General features: G+C 34.2%; 1 protein-coding gene across 1 annotated transcript; it reads left to right on the plus strand.

Moving 5' to 3' along the window:
- The first annotated feature begins 7,747 nt into the window (after nucleotides 1-7,747).
- On the plus strand, nucleotides 7,748-15,545 carry LOC101262947 (uncharacterized). Its single transcript, XM_004228742.5, has 6 exons — nucleotides 7,748-8,684; nucleotides 9,576-9,790; nucleotides 12,514-12,730; nucleotides 14,600-14,685; nucleotides 14,804-14,895; nucleotides 15,014-15,545. Exons 1-6 carry the CDS (start codon nucleotides 8,580-8,582, stop codon nucleotides 15,250-15,252), a joined length of 954 nt encoding a protein of 317 aa, XP_004228790.2. The 5' UTR covers nucleotides 7,748-8,579; the 3' UTR covers nucleotides 15,253-15,545.
- The last annotated feature ends 11,173 nt before the right edge of the window (nucleotides 15,546-26,718 follow it).

Genomic DNA, 26,718 nt, shown 5'->3' on the forward strand with positions numbered 1-26,718 from the left:
TAGCCGTTGGTAGCCCTAAAATTTTAATTTCCATGGCAAGAACAATATTGGTGCTCTCTTTTTGACGACTTCATCATCTTCCTCAAGAAAATAAGGTAGGAATTCGTCTTTTCTCTTTTAATGTTCAGTAGAAACGTTAATTTGAAGTTTTTTATGGTTGAATTTCTTCTCAATTTTGTGATTAGTTTTTAATTGAAAATGTCAAATGCAATGTTGAATCGTATTTGTAATGATGAGAATGATCCGATGTTGCGAGTGAAACTGCTATGCAAACATGGTGTCTTACTATCAATGCAAACTTCATGGTCGGAGCATAACCCAGCTCGAAGATTTTGGTCTTGCCCACGCTATCGTGTATGTTTACTAATTCTTTTATGGAGATCTTTTGTTTATGTATTTTTCTTTAATTTGTGTTTTGCGTATTTTAGGAGGATGCATGCAACTTCTTTAGATGGAGGGATCGAGAAGAAGTTGATATACGATCCAAGTACATTATTCCAAGATTAGAAAAGAGAATTAAGGAGTTGGAAAAAGTATTGACATCTTATGAAAGTCGTGTTGAAAGTAATCAAGTCATGATGAAGGAGAAAAAGAAGGGCAAATGTTGTAACTTGAAGCTAATCGTCTTGATCAGTATTGTGTGTTTTCTATGTTTAAGACTAACCAAGAATGTGAAGGATGGAAGTTGTAGGTGTGTGCAATCAAAATTGTCATAGACATTTTTAATTACTTTCAAATTTTGAAATTGTAGGTGTGTGTACCTAGAAGCTAATTGTCTTGATCTTGCTAGTTGTAGGTGTGTGTAACTTGAAGGATAGAATTTGTTGAATGTTCAAGTTATTGTTGTTCTTTGTTGTTAAAATTGTTATGATTTTAACAATTAGTTAATGTATTTGGTTCTCTTTTTATATTATCATGGCAACCATTTGACAAAATTCACAAATATGTCAATTACAATTAAAAAGGCAATAATAAAACTAACTAAAAAGAAGACTTCATACTCGAGTTTGATTCCAACCATTTAATTTTGTTTGGTTACACGCAAAACTGAGTTTGTTTCCAATAAAAAAAACAACAAAAAAATATGCATAGTTAAATTTTGTTTGTCAAAATGAACAAGACAACATCAAAATGCCCTACTTCCATGGCACAGAAGTCTTCCTACTTGGAGTTGTTTGGCCTTGGCTATTAGCAGCAACTACAGACCTAGTTTGGATAACATTTTCAGCCTCATTCTTTCCAGGTTGTTACTGGTAATAGTTGTCTTCCCCTTCCATTTGAATCCACGTACTGGTGTGTAGCCAATATCACCAGTGACAACATCAGCCCTCTTTGTAATTTTTGTTCCAGTATTGATGACTCTTCTACTTGGCAATCAAGTCTACTTAGTTAAATAAATACACACTCAAATATTAGACAATTAGGTTTGCAATGACAATTGTAAACTTGCATTGACAGTTGTAAACTTACATTGAGAGTTGTAAATCCATCTTCAGCTTAGTATATGCCAACACCTACCATTCTTGGCCTTTTAAAAAGTCTTGTTTGTCCTCCACTGATGTTCTCATGTTATATTGGTCTTTTCCCTCTTCCTAGGCCTCCTCCACTGCAGTTTGCTTCAGAACTAGTTTGACTATGTTGAGTCATTCCTCTTCCTCTACTAGTCCTTCATTCATATTTCTTTCTTGAGTCATTTCTCTCCCTGATATTGCTCCTCTACCTCTACCTCTACCATTTAAAGTCTGTACTTTGAAATCAAAATATTAAAGCATATCTATATTATTTGAAAATGATATAATAATTAGATATATTACCTCTGTGTTTGTAGCATTTCCATGTGATTGAGTTGGAACACCTCCGCCACTTGCTCTTCCTCTTGTTTCTCTTCCTGTGCCTTTTCCTCTACCACTTTAAGTAGCATGTATATTAATATATCAATACATATAGATCTATATATAACATACATTTGAGAGTAACAAATAAAAGTACCTGTGTCTGAGAAGATGGTTCAGATGACTGACTTGGACCAGTACTTCTTGCCTGTGAACATGGTTCAGTGGATTGACTTGTACTAGCTTGGTTTATTGTAGGACATCCTCTTTTATTGTGTCCTTGTGTGCCACATTTGCTACAAGTCATTACAGCACCTCTTTTGCTCAACTTTCCAGTTTTTCTGCTTTCATTTGCTTTCTTTCTTCTAACCTTACATGGTCTTCCATGTAACTTTCTGATCTTTGGTGGCTTTACAATTGGATTATTTGAGGTTGGCCACATTTTCATGTTATTCATTGGCTGAATAAAATGGGGATATGTGATGAGGTAGGTTTCCTTGCTATAACAGCTAGCCACATAATGGATTGGTTCCATGTTTTTGTTATGAAAGGCAAGAACACCATGAGGACAAGGAATTCCCCTGAGCTGCCAGGATCTGCGACTACACCTTCTATTAACAATGTCCACAGTGTGTGTAAATCCATGGTTTTTAATTTCAAAACCTTTTTCTCCATTCCAAGTCAAGTTACATTGCATAGATTTTTTGAATGTTTTCTTGCAAAATCTTCAAATAATTAGGAGATATATCAGTTATCCAAGTGTTTGAGAACTCTCTGAAATCACCAATTCTTTTCGTCAGCTTAACCCTTATCTCCTCAAGCATTGTAATGATGGTTTTATACCTTGCAGGTACTATCCAAGCATTAAAGCTTTCTGTCATATTGTTGTTCACAACATTACATTTGCTATATTCTTCAAAATACTTTTTGCACCATGTATTCAAATTGTACCATAAAAGATTATCCAAACCTTTTTGTCCTAATTTCCTCATTGTCTCTATATTGTCCTTCATCTCAGCTTCAAATGTGGATTTAGCAATCCTCAATGGACACTCTTCTTCTTTCAACTTCTTTCCAATTTTTTGACCAATTTGCAAGAACATGTCTTGCACATTTTCTATGTTCAACAAGTGGCAATAAAGTATCCACAACAATTACTAGTCCCTAATAAACCAACATAACAGAAAAAGAATAAATGAAAGTGCAAAACTCAACAAAAATAAAATAGTAAGATGGATATCAGTAATTACCTTCTGCATATCACTAATGATGTATAGTTGATGCCCTTATCCAAGTTTAAGATCATTCTTCACTAGTTCAAGAAATCATGTCCAGGTATACTGATTCTCAACCTCAACAACTGCCCAAGCAATAGGGAGCATTTGGTTGTTTCTATCTCTACAAACTGCCACTAATAACTCACATTTACACACACCTTTGAGAAAACACCCATCAAAGCCAGTCAACCTCCTAGCACCTCCAAAAAAATGCTTTCTTTAAAGCATTGAAGCAAACATAAAATCCTTCAAAAAATTTCTACCCAGTTTCAGAATCTTCTCCAACCTTCACTATACAAGTACTACCTACATTACTCCTTAATATTTCATCTCTATAATAAAAAATCATACCATACTCCACAATGTAACCACACATAATCTGTTGTAACACTCTAGTCCTAGCTCTTCTCACTGTTGTCCTACCAACATTAATATGCAACTCATTTCTAATAATGTCTTGCAACTAGACAATGCGGATGTTTGGCTTTTGAGTTATTCTTTCTTTGTATTTGGTGGCCAAAAACTTTGAGTTGCACAGGTAGTTATGAGTTCATGTCAAACATTTATGGATAGGGTTGTATGTTTTAACAATAAAATCTCCACAAGTTCTATCCTTACATGCACACAACAACCAAGGACAACTCTCTTTATAACATCTCATTCTAACTCTGCCAGGCTCATTTACATATTTTTCAATTTGAATATGTTCTTGGATTGCATATCTTCTCACTGCCACTCTAAATTCTTCAATTGTTCCCAAAACCAGTCCTAACTCCCAAACAATCTTTTCAGCAGTTGTATCAAAAACAACTCTATTTGAGGTTTTCTACCTCCTAACAGGTTTATGCACTACTTGATCAACCTCTTCACCATCTCCCCAACCGAATTCATCATCTATTTCAAAGCTAGGAACTTCATCACTTAGATATAAGGTTCATCACCTCCTAGCTTACCAACTAAGCTTTCCCTAATACCATTATTTGTCTCATCATACCCTATATATAGACCTTTCTCATTAACATTAATCAGATCTGAAGTAGTTCCTCTACTTATCCTTTGTGACTTTTTGAAATGCCTCTTGGCTGACCTTATATCTACATACTCTTGATGAACATCATAGTCAACCTCAGTATCATCAATAGTATCCCCTTCTGATCCTGATTCATCATCTACTTCATCATCAATTGGAACATTATCTATTATAGGATAATAGATGAAGGAGGAGGCACAATAGAAGGATATGGTGGAGGCATAGTAGAAGAAGGAGACACAATAGAAGAAGATGGTGGAGGCACAGTAGAAGACTGAGCTTCAAATGGAGTGCTGAAAGTTTCAGAAGGACCAGTTGTAGGGATGGAAGGAAAAGTAGAAGTAGGAGGCTGATTATTAGGGTTAGAAGTCTCAATAAAGATTCCTCACCTACCCCACTTTCAATCACATGGGGGACAAACTCCAATTCAAGTAGGGCCTAATTAGCTTCACTAACCCCATGAAAAATACACACCTCCACTGTATCCCCATCATTTATCATATTGAAAAGGTCAAATATAACCTTATCATTATCAACAAGGACCAATAATCCATCCCACTTGATGAAAAAATCACAATCTATTGTATATCCTAGTTCCTTTATGTAGTCCCTCAACTCAAAATAAGACATCCTATCAACATCTACATCTAGGAATTCTGTCACATGCCCTCCAATATATTTAGGTGGTGGACCAAATTCTATTACCCACCATGATACCATCATAAAGTTATAAGAGTAAAAGTCATCCTGAAAAAGCATGTAATAACAACAACAACAATTCAAACACACATTTCGATAACTAACTCTAACAAGTTGTACACAACAAACATAATCACTGACAAACAACAACAACAGAAACACTAACTAACAAAACTAGAAAAAAGCACTAACATTTAGCTCTAACAGTACTAACAGAATAAAAGCACTAACAATAGCAGTTGATAATGTACAAATTGAAGTCTACAAATGTATAAGAGACAAATAATAAGATTTGAACTAAGTGGATAACATCTAACCCTAACCTATAACACAATCACAAAACCCTATTCACTAACAGTCGCACTAAGTCAATAACACAATACTCTACACTAACTAAGTCCATTATCCAACGTACTCAAAAATATCCTAATAATGGCAACTGTAGGAGGTTGATTCTAACACTTCTACACTATAATAATCCATAAAATCAGTATAATCGAAAAAAGTGAAGATTTTTATCATATGTTTTATAACCCTAACTTGTTAGACCTTTAATCTCCAAGAATCTTCACAAATACACATCAACAACATCAACAATGATCAACACCGAGATCGTCAACAACAACACTATCGGCAACAGCAACACTTGTGTATTTTGCTTGATTCTAGGGAAAAGTTTAGAAATTAAATGAAAAGGAGTTCACGAATTTTCTTTTAAAAAAAAGGTCGGGTCGGGTTACCTAGAGAGTGAGCAATACACACACTACATAGACGATGCAATGGGTAAAAATGGTCAATTTACAACGATATATAGTTGTTTAGTGGGGTGACAGGACAGTTTAAAAGTTTGGATGTCTTTATGCAAATATGGGACAACTTTGATGGTGTCTTTGTCTTTTCTCTAAAAAAAAAATAATAACCTAAAAAAATCATTTTCTTGTCTATATGTTGCAATATATTCATTTATTCATTTTTGTCATTATTTTAAAAAAATTGAGTAATTAATTATTAGTTTTTTTTGAAAATAAAAAAAATTTCAAAAACCATCATGTGTTCGGTTACGATCCTTGGTGTGTATTTTCTTTCTAAAAAGAAAAAAGAGGGTCTTGTGTGCGGTTATGTTTCTAGGCCAATCAAAATTTTCAAAAAAAAATTGTAATTAATACAAAATTTCCCCTTTTTATACAAAAAATTATTTTTAGCCAAATATAATTAAATAAAGCGACCGTGCTAGAACCACTGGACTCGAAGGGTGCCTCATACCTTCCCTACGGTCAATAGAATTCCTTACCCAATCTGTATTTTTTGTAGACTAAAAATAAAGATTTTTTTTGTTTTGATTTAGGAATTACTGGGTGACTTGGAACACCTAAAAACTCAATTGCAAGTGGCGATTCTAAAAAAAATACTTTTTAAAACTTGTCATATCCTCAACAATTGTAAGATAAAAATAGAAGAGGTGTGACATACACTAATGAAGAAGGATTTGAGTATTATCTTAGAAATTTTTGAGATGTTACAAAAGAGTTACTATTTTTCCTCTTTTGTACTGTCGATGTATTTTGTATTTTTGTTGTAGATAATTTTTGTATACAATTTCTTTCTATACATAGATGCTCTTATACCAGTGACACAAGGTTCGGGTTGGTTCTTCTATAATTTTATCTTTCTTGGTCACTTTCCGGCCATTTCTCTATGTTTTGTTTCGTTGTATGTCTATCTATGCAATGGATCCCTCTTCTCTCTTATTATTGCACCCGCATAGTTATATGCTTGTTTCATACAGGGATAGCCACAAGTAATTCTATAGATTATGACCGAAATCTTAGAGATACACTTTAATTAAACTAAGTTTCTATTATTTTTGAATTCTTTTTTTATAATTTTGTATACCTTTTTAGCTTACGTGATATTCAGATGTCTCCCACATGCCTCAACTACGTGGAGTAAAGGAGTGTGTCATGTGAGCCAAAAGATATACGAAATTACAAGCAAAAAAAAAAATTCAGAATAATAGAATCTTAATTTAATTAAGTTGTATCTCTGAGATTTCGTACATAATGTAAGAGAATAGTTATACTTATCCCTTTAATTTATCGTTTGTAGTTGAGTTTTCACTTGCCCAGTAGGGGTTTATGGTAGGTGCTATATTAACCCAAATTTTGATTCGTAATACAATAAAATACAAATAACTTATACAATATATATATTATAAACTTATAGTTATATGTATAATAGTTTTTCAATAGTATTCATATATATTGATTGGTTTTTTTTTTCAGCTTTTTTTTTAAAAAAAAAAACAAAATACTATCAAACTCAAATCAAATTTTGTCGATTTTGAATACTAAAATAAAATCTAATAATTCTGGTTTTGTTCGTGTTTTTGTTTTTTCTTGAACACTCCTAGGTTTAAGGACAAAACTACATATTTAAGTTAATCAAAGTTAAATTTGCATATTTAAATAGTATAGGATCAAAATAATAATAACATCACAACTCATGGACCATTATTGCTAATTCCTGCTTTGCTAAGGCCACCTTGTGAACTAGTTGTTCTCAACACATGGTCAAGCAAACAATTTATTTTCGTCATATAAGTGATAAAGTTTGTTTGTCCTAACGTCAAACACTCTATTTTGTAATCATCTTGACAATTTTTCTAGTCTTGCTTGTACATAAGTACTTATGTAGCTACTCGACTTCTCCACCCCTTGTTTTCTTTTTAGAATTATGTTTTTCTATTTGTATTTTTTCTGGTCTTTCCTCGATAGTTATAGCTAGTTCAATAAAATTTAAATTTGTATCAAAAAATTTCATGTTATAGGTAAAATAATTCTAGTAATTGTGATTTTATATGTAAAATTCACTTTTGAAACTTAAAGATCTCTAATTAAAAATAAATATGTATTTCATCACTTTGCCACAATTTTTTATTAGTTTGTTTCCCTTTTTGTCACCATCCTTTTTCGTAGTCTCAAATTGGTTCATGTATTTACGTTTTTGCCTCTTTGACCTTCTTTTTTATTTTTTCTTCTTTGCTGTTGTAAATAAAAATAGGATGATAATTGGCTTATATAGAATCTATTCCATATACACATGAAAATTAAATTAGGCCCTTTAAATGGTAATCAATTAAAACTAGCATTTAATTATTAATAGAAAAAAATTGAGTTACAAGAGTTTATTAATTGTTTTCATTAATATATGTTTCTCCGTTATATGTGGAATTTTAATACCTTTTCATTAATTTTCCTTTTTTTCCCTTTCCATTTCATTTTAATTTTCCATTATATACCCCCCTTCAAGTTCAATTTCATGGTCCATCTTATTATTTCTTTTATTTATTTATTTATTTATTTTTATTTAGCAATTCTAATTCTTTTTTTTCTTTTCTTTTTTTTTTTTTTTAATTTTCACATTCAATGACTTTTCTTTGCCATCATTCTTTCATGAATTTGATTTTGACTAACTCTAGAAATTTTATAGTTAGAGTGTAAGCTAGTGAAGTATAGTGAGGGGGGAAAAAAGATTTTGAGACTCTTAGTCAATTGTCAACTTTGATTAAATTTATTCTTATCCAAATTTATTTAAATATAAATATCTAAGATTACATAAATCTTCAAACACTACTTACAAGTATTTATAGCAAGATTTATTTATCTTTTTTTTTTAATTTAGAGTAAAAAACACACAGAGAAAAGAAGAATATTTTTTTCTTGTTCAAACAAAGATAGAAAAATGTCACCTTTTTCACTTGATTTCTTGTCAACTAAAAGATCAAATGTTCAGAGTTTTCTTCAATCAGTCACACCGGTTATCACTTCAAAACCTCTTCTACCAAAGGTGATTATCATTTTTAGTTTTTTTTTTAATCAATTTGATGTGAAAAATTATTTGTGTTTTAGTTTATGCAAGTCCTCCATCCTCATTTTTTATTAATTTTTTTGGGATTTTTAACCGATTTTATCCGTAAAGACATTTAATTTATCAAGAATTCACGATTCTGTTCCATTTTTTTTAAAAAAAAAGACATATGTATAAAGAATTGTTATTAATTTTAAGTTGAATCTAAACTTGTGGCAAGCTAATTTAGCAATGAGAATTTTTCAATGGTACAATCTCTGGTCAACATCCTGGTACTTACCAAAGAACATCAACATTAGTTATTTTCTAAATTTGTATAATGGTGGTCAATTTCTTTTTATTATGGTCACAATCTCTTAAAGCTTTTTAAAAAATTCCAAAAATGATTTCATTGTTTTATGTAATTTGTTAGGGAGAAAAAAAGTTGGGATTTGACAGTGTGAACATGTGGCATTTTTTATAAATAAAAACACATCAACATTAGTTATTTTCTAAATTTGTATAATGGTGGTCAATTTTTTTTATTATTATGGTCACAATCTCTTAAAGCTTTGTAAAGAATTCCAAAAATGATTTCTTTGTTTTATGTGATTTGTTGAGGAGAAAAAAAAAGTTGGGATGTGACAGTGTGAACATGTGGCATTTTTTATATATAAAAAGATATAGGCTTTTCAAAATTGTGTTACATTCCTTTCAATTGCTTTATAATAATATAGTATTGTTATAAATAATTTCCCCACTTTGTTGCACATCACTATTTTTTCAATTCGTTGTAGTTTCAATGAATTTTTATTTTTATTTTTTTGTTTATTTCTTGTTGTATCTCTTATCTTCTTTACTTTTATTTGATTGTGTCAATTAATATTGTAGAGTAACATGGATGATCAAAATAGCATGTGGAATTCAAATGGTGATAAGTACTTCACACTCAGAGATTTATGGGACTGTTACGAAGAGTGGAGTGCATATGGTGTTGGTGCTCCCATTTATTTGAAAGATGATAATGAAAGTGTTATTCAATATTATGCTCCTTATTTATCAGCAATCCAAATTTACACAGTCAAATCAGCTTCCTCACTAATAAGGTATGAATGAAAAATATTTTTTTTTCTTTATAAAAAATAAACACAATTAAATTGCCTGTTTTTACCAATAAGGCATAAATGGAAATACATTTACTTTTCTTTTCCTGTTTTTATTCAAGTAATGCAAACACAAAGGCTTCTTTTCATAAAAAGTCAAACTAGCTTTGTGCCTAATATATTCAATTTCTTCCATTACTATATTTTCGAAATTATATTTTTGTTCTTAATCTTTAATTGTCTTGTTTATTAGGCAGAATAGTTAGGGAGATCATTGTACTTATTTTAGTTTGTCAATTTTGTCTCTATGCTATTATGCTATATGGAGTTTCATCCAAACCTATTCAAAATTAACAGTTAGGACATCTTTGACTATTAACTTGACTTATATAATGTCTATTTTACTAAGTAGAATAAAGTGTGTACATACCCTTAAAAGAGAATAAATACAATACTTTACATTTTAAAAACACATTAAAATCATAAGGATAAAAATAACAATAAGAAAGGAAAACGAATTCTGAATAAATAAATAAATAAATAGTCAACTTTCATATGTCCCCTCACCCCTCTTTCAATCTTCTTCTTTGTGTCCACTCACCAAAATATAACAAAGAGAAAAATGTAACTATCTAATTGATTTTCCCTTTCTCCTCCCTTCATTTTCTATCTTAGATTTTTATTATTATTCACTATCATTAAATAGTCAGGTATGGAGATTAATTGGGAAGTACCCAAAGCTTTCTTTTTTTTTTTTTAATAACAAAATACCTAAAATTAAACAAACAAAAACATTAATTTTTTTCTAAGGTGGAAGAACAAATAAAAAGGAGTGGAAGTAGATTTATTTGGTAATTTGTGATGGGCCTTAGTGGGATTGTAGGTAAAAGGAAAAAAGAAAGAAAAACAGAAAATAGATAGAGTATCATTGTTCATAGTGAAAGTAGCCTTGAAGAGGTTGAATTTTTTAAAAAGGAGGAGCAACCAAGGGAGCTTCTTCCTATCCTCTTTCACATCACATTATATTTTCTTTTTAAGAAGATAAAATATATAATAAGCACTTCTGATAGATAGAATATCATCTAGTAATGTTGCTTGTATATTCACTTTTTTCTTGGAGATATGTGATGATTTGGTTGTCGATACTACTAGCTTAACTCTTCAACAATGAATGTCATTTGTACACAATTTGTTACTCATGAAAACTTTAATATAGCTTCATAAGATGTTGAATGCAAACCTAGAGATCATGTGTTTCAAAAAATTCTTCATTTTTTATCATATCAAACTCAGAAAAACTTCACAAGTCCTCATATGTACCCTTGTAGCATCTTCAATCTTCATAAGCTCTTGATGCGCGTCTTCTCACTTGATGATAGCTTCTATGTTGACAATCTTCTATTTAATAACAAAACTCTTTAATTTGTTGTTTCAACACTTTTGGTTGGAATAAGATATCCCGGATTAACTATTCTGGGATTAGTTATCCTGGGATAATGTATTACATCATGTATATGGGATAACTTATCCATCAATATGCTATAGATGCTAGAATAAGTTATTCCAAACATGGCAACCAAACAAGCCAACAAAAATTTATCCATGACTATTTTTTTTATCCCGTGACTTTTGTTCTCATCCCTCACACCAAACGACTCCTTACAGTTCATGTTGATACAACAAACTTACTTCACAGGATTTGTAAACTTATTAACTCCTTTACAGGCTCCGTAGCAAGAAATGATGTATTTTGTTAAAGAGAGTCCTTCGTGTAAATTGCTTTGAATAGGTAAATCAATCATTTGTCCTTGAGGATCCGACATTAATCCTCTCATACCTACTAATTGATGTACCTGAGATGCATTTCCTCGAGCTAAAGGTTTATAAGATTCTTGAGTTTATAGACATTCACAACTTTAGCCTCTTTCAATTTGTTATAAAAAAGGAACGTTAACATAATAAAACAAGAGTTCTGATCTTACTTAATCAGCTACATGACTAACCTTTCCTTCATATGTAGTTTGTTAAATAGCTAGGTTTGAGAACCTAATCATAATCTTATGTCTCTTCAAATATATATTATCCTATATGTTTCTTATCAAAAATATTCTCCAACTTACACACAATAAACTTGTTCTTAAAAACTTTCCCATTTGGCTTTATAAAAGATAGTAGTGCTAGCCTGCTGGGTAAAGGTCTTTTCTGAGCATGTCAATTACATTTTCTACTCAAGAATTCATCAAGCCTGAATAGAAGATGTTTAGACACATTCTTTAACTCATAAAGACCATATCAAGTAGAAAATCACATTTACTTAAACCCAGAGGCGGACCCACTCCTATAGATGATGGTGCACGTGCACCACTTAACTTCGAAAAAAATCATGTATATGTATGTATATTTATCTTGAGAAACTAATAGAAATTAAGATATAATTAACAATGCATATATAAAGAACATATGAGTGTAATTTATGTTATTTGTCAAAGCTCGCGGAACCACCCGCAATGCTAGGAAGACTTTCTAAACTTTGTTCCCATGTCTCTCTTTAATATATATATTGATATCCTTTTAATTCCCTCTTTCTTCCTTACTATGTTTCTTTTCTGCTTCATATTTTCTTGTGTTTATTTCCTCTTGTATCACCATTACAATAACTCTGTTTAATTTCTTTAGTAAGAGTGTACCTTTGAGAAAATGATGATGGTGTTATGTGTTGTGTATAGAAACTCATCTTCTGGAGATCATGAGGTGGATTTCGAGACGGAGTCTTGGAGTGATGCAAGTGAGAACAGCGAGAAGTTGTCAAGAACTATAAGTAACAACTCCATTTCTGCAGATTCATGTTTTGAGTTGGATGCTTCAAGAGATCGCCTTGGCTATCTCTATTTCCAGTATTCTGAGACATGCTCTCCTTTTTGGAGAATTCCCTTTTCAGATAAGGTACACACATTACTCTTGAAATGTCACATCTAATACTCATTAATTGTAAAATTTTATTATTTTTGATGTAACAAGAATTGGTTCATAAAATTTTAATATGGGATACATTATATTGTAAGTATCAATTAAGTTGAATAGACTTTACTTGTATGCACAACACCAAAAGTTGAGAACTGTAGTGTTTTCTCTTAGGTTTTTGAACTGTTTCTAAGTCACTATATTTTATAAAGTAACAAACGTTACAGATTTAGAGTCTCACTAAAGCTCCATGCAGCACATAACATTAAAGATTCATTGAATCCATAGAAAATTCTTCTTCATACATACATTCAACAATTGTTTCAGTATAACAACTTTGTTCCATAAGTAGAGATTGATCACATCGAGTCTACTGACTATAATAGGTATAGTATAATATGGTTAGATCTATAATCCTTGACTTTCGTAGGAGAGGGGACTTTGCTAAATCGAGGCCTCAATTTGAATAACCTCGCGCAAGGATTATGAGAGATTCACTTCAACTTGAATTCTGGTATATGAGATCTTCTAAGAGTTGATTGTAAAGCAATTTGTGTGTAAAGGTCTCCCTACTGCATTCGCCACTTTGATTCGAGCTTCAGTAGGCCAATAGCCCATAAGTAACCAAGTAACTTCGCCCATAGTGGTTAGACAATGTCTTGATTAAAATCAAAATCCAGCTTCCATCGTTTCAGTATGATAGGCTTATTGTTATACTAATATGGTCCATATTTAAGTACCTTTTCCTTAATATCCATATTTTGTTAGTCCTCTCCTGGTAGGACTCTTTTTAGGGCAACTTTCACATATAGCAAACAAAAAAATCATATTTGTATAATATAGCAAACTTTGCATAATTGCGCTCCATAGCAAACATAAAAACTATATAATTCGCTATACATATAAAAGTGTATAATTCGTTGGCCTAATTGTATAATTCGCTGGCCTATTTCGCTGCAATTGTATAATTAGCTTTGCATGCAGTTGAATCGAATTAAAATGAATGTATATTGCATAATTATAAGTGTATAGCAAGAAGATATATGTTTTTCTCGCTTTATACAAAAACAGAAACACAATATATACACTTTTGTTGTATAAAGCTAGAAAAAATTGTATTTCACTGCAATTGTATAATTCACAATTGTATAATTCTTTGACCTTTTTCTCTGCAATATTTGAAGTAAAATGTTTGTAAATTATATAATTAAGTGTATAACACGAAGATATACATTTTTGCATGTGTATATACAATTTTCTCTCGCTTTATACAAAACAGAAACAGAAATTATACACTTCTGTGTATAAAGCGAGAGAGGCGAGAATGGGAGAGTGGCGAGCGAGACTTCTGGGAGAGAGACGCCTGGCAAATTTTTGTCAATGTTTGCTATGGAGCACAATTAAATCAAACCCTAGCTATTCAATTTAATTTAGGTTATTAGTTTGCTATTTTATACAATTTTCCCCTCTTTTTATTGCATGTGAATTATGTGAAGTTAATTCTGACGATAATTTGTTCTCATATTTAAAAATAGTGATTTGTTTATCTCCTCTTGTGAACGTAAGTCAGTTGACCGAACCACGTTAAATGTTTGTGTCAATGTCGGTATTTTTCATTTCTCTTTTTACTCATGATCTTTTTGAGGTTTATTGTGTTAGCTTCCAGATGATAGTAGATTATTTCGGTCCTTAGCAATAACTTTGGCTGAGAAATGTATCTAGTATCTGTTTGTTGAAAGATAACAAAGTATCAAATGGAATAGTGAAATGACACTTGTGTTAAATTGGATTTGATCAATAGTATCATTTCACATCTTTTTATGAAGCTAATATATGTTTGGGTTCCTATAGATCCTTGAATTTACTCAGCACTATCCTGGACTCGCGATGCTAAAGAGCACTGAATTATCTGCTGCAAGTTGGATGGCTGTTGCTTGGTACATATATATTAATCTTCTTAATGTTTTTTTCCTTTGATCAAGCTAGTTAAAGATGATACTTTCTCTCATGTTTAATTTACTTATCCAAGTTATTTGTTTTACATCATATTATTAGGTATCCAATCTACCATGTTCCAATGAAAGGAATTACTAAAAATGTTTCTGCAAGCTTTCTTACCTACCATACATTGTCATCAACTTTCCAAGGTATGTATTTTAGACTCGCTATATTTGATTTAAGTTGTACACACTGACAATGACAATGTAAGAATTTTTCAGTATCACTCTGCCCTACTTGACTGAGTGATGTGCCTTTTGTTTTCAGATGTTGCAGAAGAGAACCCCGATGGAAAAAGTGAAATTCGGCTTAGTCCATTTGGCTTAGCTGCATACAAGATGCAAAATGATGTATGGCTAAACACTCATACACAGAAGGACTATGAAAAGCTATGTGATCTTCAAAATGCTGCAGATTCATGGCTGAAGCAGCTTTCTTATAGTCACCATGACTTCAATTTCTTCACCGCGCATTCTAACTTGGAGCATGGAGGTTACTCATTATGAAATCATTCAGAGCCTCTGCCATCATTCTTGTCATGTTCTTTAGATGGTTTTCTCCAAGAAACTGAAACTGATGTACCCTCTTTCAATTCATTTGATGGGGAAATCGTTAGATTGTTTAAGATATATTTTCCTTTGTGATTTTGGAGGATTTCAGTTTTGTAAATATCTCATGCAGCTCTATATTTCAACAAGTACTAAAAATTTTGGGCCTAGGTCTTGGGCATTTGCTTTTCTCAACAAGTTATCACATGTTTCATCATGTTGACATTCAAACTACAAAATATTAAGTCCAAGTTGTAGAGATTTCAATCTTCTTCTTGTTTATAATCTAGAAATCTCAAGTGTGTCAATGAAGCAAGATTCGAAACTCAAATGAATAATGAGTTCTTACCTCTAGTCATCTCCACTTAGATACTTGGCATTTATCTATAGCGACTAGTATGACGCGATAATGTGCGTCTAAATCACACGTCACGTGATGTGCTCTTATCATTATATCAAAGCCTTATGGTTGTTTTATAGTTCAATCTTATTTCCAAAAAAATAATTCCCACTTATAAGTTTTGGTCGCCAAAAGTAGACCTAGATACATATAATATTTCATCTTTACCTCACCATGTAGTCCCTATCCTCACCACCCCACACCTATCCTTACCCCACCTCTCATATTGAAAAAGGGTAGCCTAATGCACTAAACTCTTGCAATATGTAGGGTCCAAGAAAGTGTTAGACCACAAGAATCTATTGTATACAGTCTTATCTGCATTTCTATATAAGGTTATTTTCATGGCCCGAATTTGTGACCTCCTATTAGAGCTGTCAAAATGGGTTTGACCCGCAAGGTCGGCCCCAACCCAACCTTTGAATTAAGTGGGATTGGGCCTAATTTTTTTGGCCCATTTAAAAACGAGGCTTTTTAGCGCAGCCTCACTTGACTCTCTAGCGTCGTAGGCCCAACCCGCAAGCCTCAGAGGCCAGTCTGTGGCCTATTTATATATATATATATATGTATATATATATATGTAGCATGTTTTATTTGTAAATGTTTTATCAATATGCTAAAAACATAAAAAAAATCAAGTCTTTTAAACTAGCTTATTTTTTGTTGGAGGAATAGTTGAATGATCAATATGTTTTTTCACTAAATCTTACGGTGACGTTATGTATTTTGGTAAGCATTCACCAAAGTGTGAGATTCATAAATGTATATCTATAAGTATTCGCTGAAGTGTGCGATTCATTTATGGAAATTTGTATGTATTGATGTCCTGTTCATAGACGTCAACATTTGATTCTCTTAGATACTCCTTCTAAGAGAGTAATATTGTTCATTTTTTTTGGTTGAAGTTCAGCCCGCCGGAACCGATTTAACTCTCTAACCCGTTAGGGTTGGGTTGGGTCAGCTCATTTTTGACAGCTCTACCTCCTAGTTACATGGTAGAAACTTTACCAGTTATATCGAGACTCCTCTCCATATATTTGTCTAAATTATATGCAAATTCTTTCAAGATATATAATTCTTTTTATGTAACGAACACAAGAAAATAAATAAGAAATTCATTTTTTGTTTCGTACCAAATAAACTCCTAAAGAACAAGTGTTTTATCATGAACAAATCTTAAACCAAATGGCTGTAAGTAGCACAGATGTTCCAATCCTATCAAAAATAACTCACGTTTTGAACTGTTAACCTTCAATGCCACAATCTGTTACTTTGAATATCAAGGATAATTAAAAACTCATATATTGAGCTACAAACTAGAATTACAATCCAACAAAGTTTGGAGATCAATTGGTATTATTATCAATCAGAACTAAAACAAAAGGATAAAGAAAGTACCAATATTCCCATACCAACAACAAAAGAACACTTCGTGACTTAATCTAAAACATTTGAGCGACGACTCGCCACTCAAATTTGAAGAGAAAATTATAATTGAGAAGGTAAAAATTACCACACAAGCTCCAAACTGTTGTTTATGAACATACTCAAAGAATCAGAACTTCTTGCTTCATCCAAAACAAAGGAACCCAAACTTCCATTATGAGAGACCACTACTAATCAATTCACCATTTATTGATGGTAAAGTTCAAACCTCTTGCGCTTGAAACTCAATTTGTTTTTCAAATCTCAATTAAGCAATGGTTCTTTTCCAGATTCTAAATAAAAAACTTGGCAATTTATAGAAACAAAAGTCATATGTATTTACAAAAAAAAAACAAAACAAGAGAACGTTCATGTATGTTTTATTATTATACAGACATGAACCTACTGACACAACGAGTTATCATATTTTAAGGTTAAACATGTAGAAGCCCTATATTATTAATAGCTAGTTTTTTTTCATGAAGAGAAACAACTCGAATTTCTTCTGTCAAGCCCTGAACTATCCGGAGACGCGGACACGCAACCTAGGACCACAAGTGATCCCAAGCTAACCCTGCTGGCATGATCATGAACATACTAAAGATAATAAACTGATGTGGAAGTTAAATCATAATTAAATTTGAAAAGATGGGGAATACCCATATGCTAAAATTGATATATGAAAACTGATGAGTTTAATACAAATGAAATATTAACTCAATACTAAGCTAAATCTAATTTTGTCTGAAATAAGCCTCTAAATTGGACTAAAAATATTGGGACAAGCCCCAGCTAAATTTAGCAAAAACTGAAACTAAATGACTAAATGAAAACTGAAATGAACTCATGACTATTGTCCTCGGAAAATGAGGACTCACCACTGAATCTGCTGAACTAGAGATCAGAAAATCGATCTATGCATGATCTAGATGTTAAGAACCTGAACGTACATCAAGAGAAGATGTAGCGCACGTATGTGTCAGTACTTGAAAGGTACTGAGCATGCATGATAGAGTAAAACTGAAATAAAACATAATTGAACAAGCATAAAAACAAGTATAATAATATGACGTGATAACTGAATTCTGAGCTAACTGAATCAATGACCAATTTATAACATGCTGAGACTGAATGCTGAAAATACTGATAAATGGTCAATGCATAGACTCTGACTGAACTTAGGAGCTACTAATAACCGATAATAAAACCACATGAGCTAAATGTGGAGTCTGATGTCTACGCCCCATCGAGAGGACCCAATATACTCTGCCAGAGGTATAAAGGCATGCTGGCGTGATCACTAAACTTATTGCCCACAGAGGGGACTTACAACCTACTTGTCTAGTAGTTCTGAGACTTTGGGTACGCTAAACCCTAGTCCAACTCGGTATTATGCTACTCCCAATGAATTTTATAAATTTACTGATTATGTCTGAGTTTCTGTAAATACTGGATAGCTCGAAACTGAACATGCAAACTGAGAATCCAATAATTAATCTAGTAATTATGCATTTATAATTGAGGCATGTATATCTGAAGTGTCTGAAATATCTGACCTATCATGTATAATTTAAGAACTAAAGAAATACAAAGCTAGGGTTCTAAAATTCATGTGATAATCTGAGTAATAACATGATAATATGATTTGGAACATATATTTATTAAATTCATGAAGTTCTAACAAAGTTCTAGACCTAGATTTAATCATGATAAGAGAATCAAGAATCTAAGTGATAACTAATAAATCAAGAATCTAACTGATAACTAAGGACCCAATTGGTGAAAGGATCCCACTAGTTAAATCCCACATACTTGGTTATGAAATCCACAGAAAAATACTTAGGTTTTGGGGCTGGAACTGCTGGAGCTTGTTGCGTTCTTGAACTAGGGTTCTTGAGCTTTTTCTCCTCTCTTGCTTCTAATTTTCTAAGTTTTGATTTAATGATTTGACTTATATATGTTTTAATTATGTTTCTAGGCTTAAATAGACTAAAATCAAATTATTTAGGTCAAAAAAGACGTAACTTAAGGTTTAAACGAAGTGAGAAAGGACCAAAAGACCCCTGAGTAAGTTGTTATCGGACCAAATGACGGGCATGTTTGACGGTCTGTCCGTCATCCAAGACTTAACTAATTTTTCCCAGCTGATTTTTTGAGTCTCTTATCGCATTGAAAGTTGTGCAGGATGGTCCGTCGTCTGATAACGGACCGTAAGTCTGTCCGTCGTCCAAGACTTAACCAATTTTTCTGGCCTGAAGTTTTTGAGAGTCTCTGATCCCATCGATGGTTGTGCAGAACGGACCGTCGTCTGTCCTAAGGATTGTAAGTCAGTCTGTCATCCAAGACTTAACCAATTTTTCTAGGTTGAAGTTTTTAGGAGTCTCTGATCCCATCGACGGTTGTGTAGGACGGACCGTCGATGCCACCATTGGTTGCACCTACAATTTTTTTTAAAAAACAGAGTTTTGGTCTATTTTGGCTACGGGGTGTTACATTATCTCCCCCTTAGGAACATTCTTCCTCGAATGAAGACTAAACTAGCTTAAATAGAGGGAGAGAGCTTCAAACCCCATTACTAAACATTGAGAACTAAGTTTCTGACTGAATTGAGTTCCGAGTATATGCAAATACGCTGACAATGCAAGTACAAACTGAGGGAAAATACATGAATGACTGGAAAACTGAAAAGGAACTATTACCTCAAGCTGGAGTGGAATCGGAAGGAAAGAGGTGAGGGTACTTGGCTTTCATGGCTACTTCTGCTTCCCAATTAGCTCCCTCTACGGACTGACTCCTCCACAAAACCTTGTCTGAAACGACTTCTTTGTTTCTCAACCTTCTGAGTAGACGGTCAAGAATCTAAATTGGAACATCCTCATAAGAAAGGCTATCTTTCACCACCACACTCTCTAATAGCACTATAGAGGCTGGATCACCCACACACTTCTTCAATAGTGAGATGTGGAAGACCGGATGCACTGCTGCTAATTCTGCTGGCAACTCTAATTCATATTCCACTTTGTCAACCCTTTTAAAGATCTTTTAGGGCCCTACATATCTAGGACTGAGCTTCCCTTTCTTTCCATATCTCATCTCCCCTTTCGTAGGTGAGACCTTCAGAAAAATCCAATTGAACTCTAGTTCCCTTATCCTTACATCTACATAAGATTTCTGACGACTTTGGGCTGTCTTAAGTCTATCTCTAATGAGTTGCACTTTCTCCATAGCATAAAGGAATGAATCTGGCCCTATCGAAGCAGATTCACCTACTTCAAACCAACCAACAGGAGATCTACATCTACGCCCATATAAAGCCTCATAAGGGGCCATCTGAATGCTAGAATGATAGCTATTATTGTAGGAAAACTCAATAAGAGTATGGTAATCATCCCAACTACCTTTGAAATCGATCACACAAGCTCTCAACATATTCTTTTAGGTGGAATGGTCCGCTCTGCCTGCCCATCCGTCTGTGGATGAAATGTCGTACTAAGGTTAACTTGAGTACCAAGACCTTTCTGAAATGACTTCCAGAAATGAGAGGTAAACCGAGGACCTCTGTCTGAGATGATAGACAATGTAACCCCATGCAACCTCAAAATTTCATTTATGTAAAGCTTGGCATAGTCCTCCGCCGAATCTGTAGTCTTGACCGCTAAAAAGCGAGAAGACTTAGTCATCCTTTCAACTATCACCCAAATCTAGTCATGCTGTCTGCGAATACGAGGTAACCCTGTGATGAAATCCATATTGATCACATCCCACTTCCAACTAGGAGTATCGATCTCTTGAGTCATACCTCCTGGTTTCTGATATTCTACCTTGACTTGCTGACAATTGGGGCACTTATTCACAAAGTCTGCTATATCCCTCTTCATGACATTCCACCAGTATACTACCTGCATATCGCGGTACATCTTAGTGGCACCTGGATGAATAGAATACCTAGAGTTATGGGCTTCTGCAAGAATATGCTTTCTCAACTCACCCAGATCAGCAACACACAATCTACCTTGGTAGCAAAGTACACCATCCCCCCCTTAGGAAAAAACCTCCACTCTCTGATTATGTACTACAACCTTTAGTTCAAGCAAGATTGGGACACTATCTTGCTTTTCATTAACCTCCCCTACCAAAGATGATTCTGCCCCATTTTGAACTGTTACACCGTTGTCTGATATGCTCATAAGGCGAACTCCCAAGTGAGCAAGCATGTGAACATTCTTCACTAGCTCCTTCCTTTCTTCCTCAACATGGGCTACACTACTCATAGATAATCAACTAAGAGCACCAGCTACTACATTTGCCTTACTAGGATGGTAATGCACACTCATATCATAATCCTTAAGGAATTCAAGTCATCTCCTCTAGCGAAGATTCAACTCTTTCTGGGGGAACACATACTGAAGGCTCTTATGGTCAGTGAACACATTACGTGATCACAATACAAGTAGTGTCTCCTGATCTTGAGTGCAAACACCACTGCTTCAAGCTCGAGGTCGAGAGTTGTGTAGTTCTTATAATGAACCTTAAGTTGTCTAGAGGCATAAGTTATAACCTTACCTCGCTGCATCAACACGCAACCTAGTCCAACTCTGGATACATCATAATAGATCACATAACCATCTGAACCCTCTGGTAGATTCAATACAGGAGCTGTAGTCAAATTTTTTTCAACTCTGCGAAACTTTTCTCACAATCATTTGACTATTGAAACTTGACCATCTTCTGAGTCAACCTAGTCAATGGTGAGGTTATGGATGAAATCCTTCCAGAAACCTTCTGTAATAAGCTACTAGACCTAAGAAACTTCTAATATATGTAGGAGAGATAGGTCTGGCCTACTGTTTCATTGCTTCTATCTTTTGCGAATCCACTCGGATCCCTCTGCTAGATACAATGTGATCAAGAAAAGCAACGGATTGCAACCAGAACTCACATTTACTAAACTTAGCGAATAATTGGCGATCCTTGAGATTCTACAAAACAACTTTCATCAAATACTATTTAAACACTCTGTTCATAAAATCTATGAAAGTTGTAAGAGCATTGGTTATTCCAAATGACATAACTACAAATTCGACCATATAGTCAATGCACATTCTGAGAGAACCATCTTTCTTCCTTACGAACAACATTAGTGCACCCCATGGTGAAATACTAGGTCTAATGAAGCCCTTATCTAGAAGGTCTTTCAACTGCTCTTTCAATTCGTTAAGATCTGCTGGAGCCATTCTGTAAGGATGATTATAAATAGGCTGGGTTTGTGGAAGGAGATCAATTCCAAAGTCGATTTCCCTTTCGGGAGGGACTCCGGGAAGATCGTCTGGAAACACTTCTGGAAATTCACAGACTACTGAAATTGACTGAATAGTTGGGGTTTCAAGTATAGTATCCTTAACCCGAACCAGATGATAGAGATAACCCTTAGATATCATCTTTCTGGCCTTAAGGTAAGAAATAAATTGACCTATAGGCGGTAAGCTACTACCCTTCCATTCTAAGATGGGTTCATCTGGAAACTGAAGATGGACAATCTAAGTTTTACAATCGACTGAGGCATAACATGAGTGTAACCAATCTATGCCTAGAATGACATCGAAGTCTACCATTTCTAACTCTAATAGATCTTTGAGGTGACTTTCTGAGAGACTGGGGCAATTTCTGTATACCCGTCTAGCTAAAACTGGGTCACCGACTGGACTAGAGACTGAGAAAGCATCTGAGAGAGTTTCTGGACTGACATTGAATTGGACTGCTACGTAAGGAGTTACAAAAGAAAGAGTAGCCCCTGGATCTAACAATGCATAAACATCAAGGTCAAATACACGTAACGTAAAAGTGACAACATCAAAAGAACCTTCCTGATCCTGGCGAGCCTTAAGAGCATACAACCTGTTCTGGCGCTGACCACCACCTGTACAAGATGAGTTATCCTGCTGAGTTGGGCAAATTGTTGATGCTGTTGAAGTTATAGGCTGAGCTCTACCATTACCACCTCATTGACCTTATCTAGAAGGACAACCCCTCAACCTGTGACCAGACTGACAACACCCAAAACATTCGTCTTTTCCTGCAAGAAACTCGCCCGAATGGTTCTTACCACACTTAGAACAAGTGGGGTACATCTTGGTGCCTGAAACACTTCCCTAAGATTTAGAGGTTCGTGCTCTACCCTTCTGGTCATACCTGTTCTTGGAGGATGGAACAATGGCTGATAAAAAGGCTGGAGCCGAAAACTTTTGCTGACCCTGCGAGCGATTTCTACTACCCGATTTTTGCTGAGAATAGTCATGGTTCCTAGTCCTAGCCTTCTTATTTTTCTTAGCATGTTCCCTAAGCTTATCACCCTCAACCTACTGAGCATGAGTCATAAGTCTAGAGATGTTCATATCCCCAAGTAACATCGCATTTTTACACTTAGTTTTCACCAAATCTGGCACTCCATACAAAAACTTAATCATCTGAGCCCTGGAGTCAGCAACCAAGTGAGGAGCATACCTGGAGAGTTGGTTAAACGTGAGTCCATACTCTTGGACTGTCATGTTACCCTGCCTTAAGTTTATGAATTCTTGGGCTTTTGTTTTCCTCAACTGTACTGGGAAAAACATGTCAAGAAAAGTCTCACTAACACAATTCCAAGGGATAGGAGTCGCATTTGCACCCCTATTATCCTTCTAATGAGTGTACTAGATATGAGCAACATACTTCAACTAATATGATGCTAACTCAACCCGTTCATTCCTAGTGACTAGCATTACCTCAAAGATCTTCTTAATCTCATCCAAGAAATTCTGAGAATCCTCATTATCTTGCGATACTAAAAACTCAAGAGGATTAATCCTAACAAATTTACGGACCCTTGCTTCCACTGATCCACCATTTTCATTCACATGAGCATGAAACTCATTGTTATGGTTAGTCATACTCTGAGCCAACATCTGTATGGCATTTCTGAACTCAGCATTAGAGACTTCCGAATTTGGGACAGGAGGAGCTGCGTTTGCATTCCTGGCATTTGCATTCCCAAAATTAGCTCTATGATGAGGCATGATATCAAACGTAGAACATCAAATTAGAATCGAATAAGATCATACCTCACGCACGATAAGAATACCAAGAAAGTGAAGTTTTTCCTAAAGCACTTCATATCCTCCCTCTCATTAAATGTGGTGCACTTCACACCCATGAAAAGGAATCTACTTAGTGCGGCTTTTCAGACATCATAAGATACTTAAGCCTAGTGCTCTGATACCAAGTTTTGTCACACCCTAAGCTACGAGACATGGACACGCAACCTAGGACCACAAGTGCTCGCAAGCTAACCCTGCTGGCAGGATCATGAGCACACTAAAGATGATAAACTGAGGCAGAATCTAAATCATAATTAAATTGAAAAGATGGGGAATACCCATATGCTAAAACTGATATATATAAAAACGGTTGAGTTTAATACAAAGGAAATATTAACTCAACACTAAGCTGCATCTAACAATGTCTGAAATAAGCCTCTTAACAGGACAAGAAATATCGAGACAAGCGCCAGCTAAATAATGCAAAAACTGAAACTAAATGACTAAACGAAATCTGAAATGAACTCGTGACTATTGTCCTCGGAAAATAATGTCACCACTGAATCTGGTGAACTAGAGATCGGAAAATTGATCTATGCATGATCTGGATACTGAGAACCTGAACGTACATCACGAGAAGATGTAGTGCTCGTATGTGTCAGTACTTGAAAGGTAATGAGCATGCAGGATAGAGTAAAGTTGAAATAAAACATAACTGAACAAGCATAAAACAAACATAATAATCTGACGTGATAACTAAATTCTGAGCTAACTGAATGCATTGACCAATTTATAATATGCTAAAACTGAATACTGAATATACTGATAAATGGTTGATGCAAAGAGTCTGACTGAACTGTAGCAGCTACTAATAACCGATAATAAAATCACATGAGCTAAATATGGAGTCCAATGTACACGCCCCATCGAGAGGACCCAATATACCCTACCATAGGTATAAAGGCATGCTGGCATGATCACTAAACTGATCGCCCACATAGGGGACTTACAACCTACATAGCTAGTAATTCTGGGACTATTGGGTATGTCAAACCCTAGTCCAACTCGGTACTATGCTACTCCCAATGAATTCTGTAAATTTACAGATTTTGTGTGAGTTATTGTAAATACAGGATAACTCAAAACTGAACATGCAAACTGAGAATGCAACAATTAATCTTGTAATTATGCATTTATAACTGAGGCATGTATATCTGAAGTGTCTGAAATATCTGTCCTAGCTTGTGTAATTCAACAACTAAAGAAATACAAAGCTAGGATTCTAAAATTCATGCGATAATTTGAATAATAACATAATAAATTTATTCGGAACATATATTTAATAAATTTCTTGAAGTTCTAACAAAGTTCTAGAAACCGTAGATTTAATCATGATAAGAGAATCAAGAATCTGGCTGAAAACTAGGGACCCAATGGGTGAAAGGAACCCACTAGTGAAATCCCACATACCTGCTGATGAAATACACGGAAAAAAAACTTAGGTTTCGGAGGTGGAACTGCTAGAGCTTGTTGCGTTCTTGAACTAGGGTTCATGAGATTTTTCTCCTCCTTACTTCTAATTTTCTTTGTTTTTATTTAATGATTTGACTTAGATATGTTTTGATTATGTTTCTAGGCTTAAATTTACTAAAATATGATTATTTAGGGTCAAAATGACGTAACTTAAGGTTTAAACAAAGTGAGAAAAGACCAAAAGACCCCTAGGTAAGTTGTTGATGGACCAAACGACGGCCAGGACTAACGGTCCGTCGTCTGACCTACGGAACGTCGGTCTGTCTGTCATCCAAGACTTAGCTAGTTTTTTCTAGCTGAGTTTTTTGGAGTCTTTGATCCCTTCGACGGTTGTGCAGGACGGACCGTCGTCTGTCCTACGGACCAAAAGTCTGTCTGTAGTCCAAGACTTAAACAAATTTTCTGGGCTGAAGTTTTTAGGAGTCTCTGATCCTATCGACGGTTGTGCAGGACGGAGGTCGTCTATCCTACGGACCGTCGATGCCACCGTTGGTTGCACCTGCAGATTTTTCTAAAAAATATTTTTTTTTTATTTTGGCTACGGGGTATTACATCTTCTATTGTCACTTCAAGTCAAATATAATACAGACGATTGTTACCTCATGTCGACCCATAAAATTATAATACACTGATCTTTATAGAATGCGCACGCACAAAAAATACTAACAAAAATGTTATGCATTTAAGGGCATAAATAATCTGTATATCAGGGCAGACTAAAAAAGCAAAAAACATCAGTTGAATATGAAAAAATCTTGTTAATAAAGTCCGTACTGTATTATACCTCCAACAAGAAAACATGTGGAAGAGAATTGATGGTATCTTTAACCATATTCAACGATATATATTTTGACAATTTTTTTTTGAGTTTTGGTTCCTCTGTGATGATAACATAAACATGAATTAGTAAAGACTCATTCCTGTGATACAATTGCTGCTGGAATGTTGAAAGGAGTGCAAAGGTTTATATTTTCCATCTATGTATATATAATA

This window comes from Solanum lycopersicum, chromosome 1, assembly GCF_036512215.1.
Source record: "Solanum lycopersicum chromosome 1, SLM_r2.1".
Taxonomy (NCBI): domain Eukaryota; kingdom Viridiplantae; phylum Streptophyta; class Magnoliopsida; order Solanales; family Solanaceae; genus Solanum; species Solanum lycopersicum.

What these genes read in the sequence shown, in the direction of transcription:
- LOC101262947 (XM_004228742.5), top strand. Translation starts at nt 8,580, where the DNA reads ATGTCACCTTTTTCACTTGATTTCTTGTCAACTAAAAGATCAAATGTT. An exon ending in GAATTCCCTTTTCAGATAAG is followed by an intron (nt 12,731 to 14,599) that starts GTACACACATTA and finishes GGGTTCCTATAG; the next exon opens with ATCCTTGAATTTACTCAGCA. An exon ending in AGTTGGATGGCTGTTGCTTG is followed by an intron (nt 14,686 to 14,803) that starts GTACATATATAT and finishes TCATATTATTAG; the next exon opens with GTATCCAATCTACCATGTTC.